Raw genomic sequence first — 10,632 nt, 5'->3', positions numbered from 1 at the left:
ACTGCTGTATATGACTATCGTTTGTTCAAAAATAGCTATACTGTATTTCCACGTGGCAATGAAAGGATCGTATCCAACTTTCTTATATTTATAGTAGTGACGCCCAGAAGGAGTAGAACAGCAGGACGTTAAACCCCATTTCATTTCATTTTATTTAGTGAAACCTAAATGTTCTATGTTCTCAGTAATATTTTACAGTAATATTTTCCAGGGTCGGTTTTTCGCCCACCCGAAAGATTATACGTTGTTCCTTGCCCGATCCAAACGTTTTACGCCGATGAACTTTCTCGGCCAACACAAGGATCAAACACGGGACCTCCAGGTTGGAGAGCCAACGTCCTACCCACGGACCCACCGTGGCTCCCGCATGTAGGGTTAACAAGTATGTAATTTATGTAGGGCATGTACGGGATGTTTATGACATAGGAGTTGAATACCGTTAGTAAATTTATAAATTATTCATGGCGCAAGTATGGGTGTTTTGTTATTAATTCTGGAAGCATGTAATAAATTGGTCTCAAAAGATACCGTGAACCGTTCGCCTTGGGTAGCCTATGTATGGTCACGAGCCAGTTATATATAAAATAAAAAAAATTCTTTAATGAGATATTGTGACGAAGAATTTGTTCAGTCAACATCAAAACATACCTAGGCAAGTATCTTTGGATTAAATGAAGTGCTGATAACCTTGCACGAGTTAAGCTAAAAAAATGTCCATAGTAAATTGTGTATTTAAAGATCCAATTATTTATACTGTAGCATATAAAATGGGACCAGTTGTCCATAATCCCAATGGCATGCTATCCCATACGCAGTAGAGTGTACACTTTTCATCATATTGGTATTTGCGAAATTATTGCGTGAACTCGATGTCTTTATTTTAAATTGATTCACTCTCTAAGTGATTGACCCTGAACTAGTCGAATTATACCAGAATTTGCTTGTGAACTCAATTCCCTCTTCCTTATATTCAAATAATACTGATAGTCATTGTATGGGTTTATTGAGCACATCCGTTTCCAAACTATCAATCCATTAATGTCTATAAAGTTGCAGGTGTTATGTACAACGCTTACACTTTCTAAAATATTATGAAACCATTTCTCATTTGTTTGGATGTTGGAATGAGCTAACCATTTTCACAAGGTTCAGTGGTCTATGTTATGATTGTAGGTTATATATGATGGAGTCTCTTCAAGGAAATTACACCATACCAAAACGACTAAAATACTGGGCCAACAAACAACCAGACTCACAGGCTTTTGTTTATGTTGCTAAAGATAAACCCAAGGCTGTTCTAACATCAAAAGAAATTTACGACCTCGCTGTGCAGTTTGGCCGTCGTTTGTCTAAGCTTGGTGTAGAACCAGGCAGTGTTGTTTGTAGCTTGATTCCAGACTCCCCTGCAGCTATGATCGCCTACTTTGGAATCCTGTGTGCTGGTTGTACTATCCAGAACGCAACCATCCAAATGTCGGATGGAACATATCTTCTACAAAATCTCCACAAGTCAAAATGCCGGGCTATAATTTTATCCTCGACTCCTGATGACCAAGCTAATCGAATCATATCTCAATACTTTGATACCGTCTCGGGGAATAACGTGACCTCAAAAAAGTTTCCTCACTTGAAGAACGTCATCTACACAAACTTGAATCTTGGCACTGAACTAGGATTCATCTGGCAAGCAGACGCAGGGGTTGAACTCACAGATAATTCTAATATTGAAGAAGTTACTGTCAGTGCCGATGATGTTGCGGTTATCATACAAACTTCGGGTACAACTGGTGTATCCAAATTAATTCCGTTAGACCACACATGTTTTGGTAGTATTGAAATAGGCTTTTAATCTTTATCAGAATCGCTACATGCTCTTGGCTCGCGCATTTCGCTTTTTGACCAGCACAGCATGACCTGGGCCACGGGATTACCATTCTGGTACACTTTGTCGGGGGACAGAACAATCTTGTTGGATCGGAGGTTTAACTCGGATGAAGGTCTTGATATTCGGTTTGTTAGAGATATCATTGTGCAGGAAAATTGTCAGATTGCTAAATTATCAGCGGCATCTTGTCTAGAGTTGACAGAGTTAATTCAAAGAGAATCGTTTGGTCACGTTACAAGTCCTTTGAATACGGTATTACTTGCTGGTCAACCGCTAAAAGAGAATATATTGACGGTTGTCGGCCCGCTAACTAAGACAGTATATAATATGTATGGCAGTTCAGAAATTGGGGGCTCGTGAGTATAAAGAAAATTGACCAAGGATCCGGATTCGAGGATTTTAATACCGGATCGCTAATGGAAATGGTCAGTGTGAAGATAGTCGATGAAGATTTAAAGGAAGTTCCTAACGGGACTTATGGACAGATTTTGGTTAATAAACCTGGCATCTGTAAACGTTATGTTGGTGACGAAGATGATCTGATGAAGTCGAAGTTTACAGATGATGGTTGGTTTCTTACTAATGACTACGGATGTTTTACAGAGAAGGGAGAGTTAATTGTACAGGGGCGGTTTGATGACGTTATTATGAGAGGGATGAATTATTTCCACCCATCTTGGATTGAGAATATTATTGGAGGATGCCCAGGAGTAGCCGATGTCCGGGTTGTTAAAGTTCCAGATGAAGCCTTATTAAATGAGATTTGTGCCTGCTATATTCCTGAAAAGGGTTCCGATACTTGCCCCCAGGACGTAAAGAATTTTTGCAGGAAGACATTTGTCAGTCATGATTCGAATGCTAAAACAGCCTGTCCTAAGTACTTTCTGCAAACGGATGCTTACCCTGTAAATAAAAACGAAAAATTTGACAGAAAGGTTTTGGAAGAGAAGGCTGCTAAATTGCTTAACTTGCTGTGATTGAAAAGATATCAAGTCAGATGGGGCCACCACAATAAGTTCCCCTAAATTATTCTGATAAATAAATTATAATAATTTACGTTAATGGTTCTAATTATTTACGTTAATCGTTTATCTGGAAAATTATACCTGTATATGCTAAACGTATTATGGTGGATAATATATCAAATCAGATGGAGCCACCACGTTAATGGTTCTAATAATTTACGTTAATCGTTTATCTGGAAAATTATACCTATATATGCTAAACGTATTGTGATGGATAATATACTCTTCAAAAAAAAAAAAAAAAAAAAAATAGGGGATATTCAGAAACAATACAAAATTGCGGAAATTCACTGCTGTTTTTATTAGAGGTTACCAGTGTATGTTAATAGCAGGCCAATTGCCTACACATGGACATAAACAGTTCATATGGGCGGCTTATCTGACGGCCCCATTTCACTCGCAAAGAGATACACCGTCAAAAGTGAAAATGGACTTTTTGATTTTTGTCTTAATAATGAGTAATTGCTCCACCAATTCTCAGACATTCAGCAATTCGTCGTGGTATGCTCCTAATCAACCGTCCAATCACGATTTGGGGCAATCTGACCGACTCCTCTTGCAGTGTTGTCGGTTAACGTTGACGTCGACGAACACGTCTCCCGATCAAATTGAACGTAACACACTAAAGCAAAGATACGCTAAACAGTAAATCTTATACAAGAACCGATAGGAAAGCAGACATGGATAGATAAATCAGCACGCGGCAGTTTTCATCAACTCTTTCTTGAAGTGTCAAATTTGACAAATAACGCCTCCAACGTGTATGGCGTTATTGCGTGTCGCATGTGCAGCTCAGTGGTTCTGTTGGGGCGATAAGTTCTTCATCTGTGAACATACTCTCAAAGCATGCCAAATGTCCATGACTATTTATCATATCGCAACATGCATAGGTATTTACATTTCAATATCCCTTTCTTTTTTTGAAGAGTATATATCAAATTAGATGAAGCCACCACGATAAGTACCCTTAATGGTTATAATAGTTTACCATAATCTTTCATCTGGAAAACTATACCTAAATGTTTCTGTGTATATTTAAACTTACTGTTGTAATAAAGGTCTGCCCTTTGTCCAACGTAACCACCATGGACAGCGTCGTGTCGTCAGAAATAAACATGTAGGTAGTGGCAATATTTATTGTGAATGGGATTAAAATATAATGAAGGCATGGGACAATACTACATCGCTAATATTGAATACCTAGAAATTGACACAAATGGGTCGGAACGCATATAATAATGCAATATGAATGTATATAAACTGATTTACATTCAATCGTTTTTGTTTTTCATCAGTTATGTTCGGCGAAATACGCCAGAAGTCTCCATTGAATGGCAATCTCTAGCGACTGGTTATTCCAGTCTATACGGAAAGTATTTATTGCGCATGCTCTCCAGATAAGACCGTTTGACATGACTTGTGGAATATGTCTAGCATCGTTCTTCGAGTCCCTTGTTGCAAACGGCGTTGAAGCGCATTGGTGTACCAATGGTAAAATATGAGTTTTCTCGGCCAACGCAGTGATCGAACACGAGATCTCAACGTTAGCGAGCCAACGTCTTACTCACTAAGTCACCCTGACTACCAGAAAAGTAGGACATTAAACCCCATTTCGGGAGTGATTCCTATTTGACAGTGGTGCAGGAGGCGAGTCGGGCAAGGGATAACGTATAGTCGTTCGGATGGGACGAAAAACCGAGGCCCCATTTACATATTGGCGTGCACGTAAAAGACCTCCTGGCAGTTGGAATTCAATATAAGAGTAGGCCGTAGCGCTGCTATGCGGTTAAAGTTTCCCTCATAGTACACTGTATAGGGTATGTCCGTCTTCATTAGGCCAGTCGGAGCAGAACGAAATGAAATGGAGTTCAACGTCCTATTGTTCTGCTCCGACTGGGCTAATAAGACGGGCTTACACCATTCAGTGTGTTATGAGGGACATTTTGCCCGGACAGCGGCGCTACGGCCTACTCTTATATCGAATTCCAATTGCCAAGGGATCTTTTACGTGCACGCCAATGTTTCCACGGGACCTCGGTGTTTCGTCCCATCCGATGAACCTTCTCGGCCAACACCGGGGGCGAACCCGCGACGTCCAGGCTAGCGAGCCAGTGTGGCTCCCGGAGCAGAACCGTTGGAGGTTCAACCCCATTTCATCTCATTTTCCTACTATAACGAACCAATCGGACTATTGAAGATAGGCATACGCTATGCAGAGTGATATGACGGAAATTTCCAATGGACCGTGGCATTTAATTCTTCATCGAATTTCAACTGTGAAGAATTCTTTCAAGCGCACGCACATGTTTACACAGGAGGTTGTTTTTTTGTCCTATCTACAATACTAGACACTGTTCTTTGCCAGGCCCTTTGTCCTGCACTACCAGCGTGGAGAAACCGCGCTGCAAAATAGTATTGAGGGGAAGATGGCCGATAACCCGATATCGCGACATTTTAACCCGACAATACGACATTTTTACGCGATATTACGACATTTTTGTCGGGTTTTCGCACTGTCGGGTTAAAATGTCGTGATGTCGGGTTGTCGCCTTATGAAGGGCGACACCACGACATCACGACATGACACCAATCAGCCACCATAGTAAACATAGGTAAATGAGCTAATATATTATGACGTGTAAATACCGTTGGTAAATGTTGTAATATAAACTTGTAGTTAACTGAGCATAACTGAGCAAAGGAATGTATGGAATGTTTAAGACATAGCAGTTATATATCGTTAATAAATTAGTATAGTGTGTATGTTGTATATATATGAGTAAAAACCGTAAACAATGTTTAAAAATTAGGGGTAATAGATGAACCATGAAGGTCATTGCGTATCACAAAGATGCTGAGTATGTAATGTCACGAACCCCGTCACCTATATACAAAGAGTTGCATTTAATAATGTTATATCACGAAGGTTTTTTTTCAGTCAACATCACAACATATCTAGTAAGTACCTTTGGATAAAATATGACTGGTATTTTACAACTCGATTACACATTTTGTATTGATAGATCTAATTATATTTACGCTACCGTAGCATATAAAATATGACTGGATGACCTGGCGCCTGGTACGTTCGGGCATTTTTATGCCGAACTCTTAGTTTATTTTTTACTGGCATGCGCACAGGTACTATTTCTTTTTCTTTTAACATACATATCACTCAAAAATTTTTCAGTACAAACTCAGTTGATTCACGCTCGATTTGCTACTAAACAAACCCATCGGTTTATTTTCTCAACAGTGTGACCCGAAGTGACCGCGGATTTATTGACCTTGTATGAACTTATCCATAGCTATATCCTTACACCGAGAGAAATTATCTAGTCTCGGTGAAAAGAACCATGGTCATCTGGTAGAAAATTACTTTTGTATTTTTTGGAACGGAAAACAGTGTTTTTAGAAGCAAACTAACCTGCCGCACATGAGGAAGTCATTATACTAATAATAAAAGGCGAGACCTCTTTTTGCGGCGCAGGCTTATCACTGACTAGTAAACCGTCCACAAACAATAATATAGGAAGCCTAGTGACGAGTGTAGTAAGTAGGCTATAGACTATAGGTTTGAGTCGAGATTACTCGCTTTCAGTTTACTCTGTTTTTGCGATAACCAATTATGTGAGAAATACCATACTGACATTCGGTTTTTAAAAGTTGTACGCGAACTAAATGCGTTTGTTAGATACTGACAGAGCAGCCCCGAGTCCAACAATCGCCGCCCGAGCTGTCTTCGTCAGCTAGTTTCACAATATCGTGCAATAGGTGTATTAATGTGATTTTTAGGTTTAACCCCGCAAACAATGCCAAAATAGTGTTTTCACTGCTTACAGAAAACTGAAATTTAAAAAAAAAATTTTTTATGAGGGTGACCCTCCCACACACTCCCTATCGAGCTGCCGCTCGGTCTGCGCAGCCTCATGCCTGGCACATACTGTAAACATTGTATATTTTTCCGTTTCCGCCCTTCCCCCCCCCACAATATATATTTCACGGCTACGTTGCGACGGTACCAGCATACCCAGTTGTTGACACCCATTACATCACTCCTGTCTAACAAATCATAAAGCGGTGGTGTTACGGTGGCGGCATAGTATTTCACCGTAACACCACAGCCACTCTAACCATTCATAATACATCTAACTATCCCTTTACAGCACTTCACTCCCTACACATTTCCCCTCGTCCTACTTTCCCAAACGTCAACAACACATCTCATACATCCAGTTCGCTGATTAACCCTTGTACCACGTCTACTGGATCACCCCCATCAGTTGTCTGTAAGCCTATTTATTGTTAGAGGAATGTGAATCACTATGCAACAGTTCACTTGCCAGTATGACAAATGGAACATGTCGAGAGAATCCAGTGGCCTCACCAATATCAAAACCCCCTATTGTCTAAAGGTGGGTAACAAAGGCACGGCCGGTTGTAGAAAATGTGGGATTAAATTTGAGAGGCCCCGAAGTTACAGGATATGAATACATTGCAGGATATAAATAACTTTAACTGGGCATATATTCATTCATATTTAAGGGATCTTTTACGTGTACGCCGATGTGTACATGGGACCTCGGTTTTTCGTCCCATCCGAACGACTGGACAGCTGTCCTTGTAAGCCCCTCCGTTCTGCATCACTGACAAGGGGGAACAACGCCGGAAAATCTGGATTAACTTTCTCGGCCAATGCAGGGATCGAACACCCAACCTCCTGGCTAGCGAGCCAGCGTCTTACCCCCTTACCCACAGTGATCCCGAATTAGATTTCTAACTTTAACTAGATTCGTAATTGTTCACAAATTAGTTGCGTTATGTCAGAATAGCCTTGTGAACTCTATTTAATTGTCCCTCCAAATATTCGAATAATAATATTTTAATAATCAATGAATGCAACCGTTTCCAAACTATCAACTGTTATGTGCAAATCAAAGTATGCTTACTTTTGCTGGAGCATTTTGAACCCACTTCCCATAAGTGCGGGGAGCTACCCTTTATCACCAACTCAACGATCTATTTTATGTTTGTAGGTTATTTATGATGAGTCGCTTAAAGCAGATTACACCATACCAAAGCGTTTAAAATACTGGGCCAACAAACAACCAGACTCACAGGCTTTTGTTTACGTTGCTAAAGATAAACCCAGCGCTGTTCTAACATCAAAAGAAATTTACGACCTCTCTGTGCAGTTTGGGCGTCGTTTTTCTAAGATTGGAGTACAACCAGGCAGTGTTGTTTGTATCTTGATTCCAGATTCTCCCGCAGCTTTGGTCGCCTTCTTTGGAATCATTTGTGCCGGTTGTACTGCCCAAAACGCAACTACACCATTGACTGATGGAAAAAATCTTCTACAAAATTTGCGAAAGTCCAAATGTCAAACAATAATTATGTCGTCGAGTCCTGATGACAAAGCTAATCGAATCATATCTCAACACTTTGATACCGTCTCTGGGAATTACATTACATCGGAACAGTTGCCTCATTTAATGAATGTCATCTATACAAACTTGGATCTTGACCTTGAACTAGGATTCATCTGGCAAGACGGGGTAGAACTCACGGGTAATTCTATTATTGAAGACCTTACCATTAGTACCGATGATGTTGCAGTTATCATGCAAACTTCGGGTACAACTGGTGTATCCAAATTAACCCCGTTTAACCACGCATTCTTCGGTAGAACAGCATCACATGGGCACGTGGATTACTCTTCTGGTACACAATGTCCGGGGACAGAACAATCTTATTGGACCGGAGGTTTAAATCAGAGCAAGAACTTGATATTCGGTTTGTTAGAGATATCATTGTACAGGAAAATTGTCAAACTGCTAAATTGTCAGCAGTAACCTGCCTAGCGTTGACAGAGCTAATTCAAAGTGAGTCGGGTTGTCAGGCCCCGTGGCCTTTGAAAACGGCATTACTTGCTGGTCAACAACCGAAAAAGAACATAATGACGGTTGTCGGCGCGCTAGTTAAGGCAGTATATAATATGTATGGCAGTACAGAAGTTGGGCTAGTGAGTCTTAAGAAAATAGACCAAGAATCCGGATTCGAGGATTTTATTACTGGATCGCTAATGGAAATGGTAAGTGTGAAGATAGTTGGTGAAGATTTGATAGGCGTCCCTACTGGGACTTATGGACAAGTTTTGGTCAAAGCACCTGACGTCTGTAGACGTTATGTTGGAGACGAAGAAGAGCTGATGAAGTCAAGGTTTACGGACGATGGTTGGTTTCTTACTCAAGACTATGGGTGTCTTACAGAGAAGGGAGAGCTAATCGTGCAGGGGCGGTTTGATGACGTTATTATGCGAGGGCTGAATTATTTCCATCCATCTTGGATTGAGAATATTATCGGGGGATGTCCAGGAGTAGCCGAGGTCCTGGTTATTAAAGTTCCAGATGAAGCTTTATTAAATGAGATCTGTGCATGCTTTATTCCCGAAAAAGGATCCGACGTTCGTCCCCAAAAAGTAAAGGATTATTGCCGGAAGACATTTAACAGGCATAATTCGAATGATGAAACGGCCTGCCCCAAGCACTTTCTCCAAATGGAATCTTTCCGTGTTAATCGAAATGGAAAATTTGATAGAAAAATTTTGGAAGAGAGGGCTGCTAGTTTGCTAAACTTGCTGTGATTGAAATGATATCATGTCAGTTGGAGCCACCACCATAAGTTCCCTTAAATTATCCATGATATATAAATTATAATCATTTAATTCAAAGGGCGTATGGCTTAAAATAGTCGAAAATGGTACTATAAGCACATATTTTAATATTAATGTAATATGATTGTGAATGAAGTGATTTATGTTCAATTTTTAAATTCTTATTATGTTAGGTGAAATACTTGAACTGTCCAAATTGAACGACAGTTGTTTCCGCCTGCTCAGTCCATTCTACACGTTTGTCAAAATTATTATTTTGTCGTTTTTGAACCACCCATTACTACCGCATTGCCCTGTAGGATATTTTTCATTGCAAATTGCACCCGAAACCATAGTGTACAGATTTTATAATGTTCATTGTGTCCTGGACATTGGATATTAGGGTCTTATATTTTTAACGGCGAGATAACAAAATCAATATTAATTTAAATGGACCCATATTAAATTCTAATTCGTGTTTTTAATTTAGAATATTATGGAAAATATTGAGTTACAGGTTTAGCTCCTTTAATTTTTCATCTGAAAAATCATAATTAACCTATATATACTATTCAAAAAAAGTAGGGGATATTTGATTTTGAGGGCATAATACTAAAATATGCAAATGACTACGAAAAAAGTCACTATAGAACCTAACAGAAGAAACATTTCCAGTTACATGTGACGCCCAAACGCACCAATAGCTACCGCATGGAATGCAGGTGATGCTTGGGATCATCAAGGGGGTCCAACCCAAGATTTGCACGACTCTGACTTTGAATGTTACAGTCATTGTGGCATTGAATTCCAGGGTGGAAACATCAGTTTAATTGTTTTAGTGACCAGAAAACAAATTTTGATATGCGTCGGCTTACCCAAAATGAAAGGTTACGTGCCCTTGGCATGCTACAGATCGGCACAACACAGGCGGTTGTGGCGCGGACGATGAATGTTTCTCAGTCTGTCATAAGCAGGCTATGGTCCAGATACCGTGATACACAATCTGTACAGGACAGACCACGCTCAGGTCGACCAAGGGCGACAACTCAAGCCCAGGATCGATTTATCCG

General features: G+C 40.1%; 2 protein-coding genes across 2 annotated transcripts; both read left to right on the top strand.

Moving 5' to 3' along the window:
• Nucleotides 1–1,180: 1,180 nt before the first annotated feature.
• On the top strand, nucleotides 1,181–1,849 carry LOC126830397 (uncharacterized). Its single transcript, XM_050560782.1, has one exon. It carries the CDS (start codon nucleotides 1,181–1,183, stop codon nucleotides 1,847–1,849), a length of 669 nt encoding a protein of 222 aa, XP_050416739.1.
• A 60-nt stretch (nucleotides 1,850–1,909) lies between these two features.
• LOC126830398 (uncharacterized) lies at nucleotides 1,910–9,783 on the top strand. The gene is made up of 3 exons (XM_056102893.1): nucleotides 1,910–2,241; nucleotides 9,289–9,373; nucleotides 9,757–9,783. Exons 1-3 carry the CDS (start codon nucleotides 1,910–1,912, stop codon nucleotides 9,781–9,783), a joined length of 444 nt encoding a protein of 147 aa, XP_055958868.1.
• The last annotated feature ends 849 nt before the right edge of the window (nucleotides 9,784–10,632 follow it).

Source organism: Patella vulgata, chromosome 8, assembly GCF_932274485.2.
Source record: "Patella vulgata chromosome 8, xgPatVulg1.2, whole genome shotgun sequence".
Classification (NCBI taxonomy): Eukaryota; Metazoa; Mollusca; class Gastropoda; family Patellidae; genus Patella; species Patella vulgata.
This window is presented reverse-complemented; position numbering and strand designations above follow the sequence as displayed.

Excerpts from the sequence above, each read along its gene's own strand:
- LOC126830398 (XM_056102893.1), top strand. The coding sequence starts at position 1,910 with ATGACCTGGGCCACGGGATTACCATTCTGGTACACTTTGTCGGGGGAC. Across the intron at positions 2,242-9,288 it reads AGTTCAGAAATTGGGGGCTC|AGCCGAGGTCCTGGTTATTA; the intron begins GTGAGTATAAAG and ends ATGTCCAGGAGT. Across the intron at positions 9,374-9,756 it reads TTCCCGAAAAAGGATCCGAC|GTGAAATACTTGAACTGTCC; the intron begins GTTCGTCCCCAA and ends TTATTATGTTAG.
- LOC126830397 (XM_050560782.1), top strand. The coding sequence starts at position 1,181 with ATGATGGAGTCTCTTCAAGGAAATTACACCATACCAAAACGACTAAAA.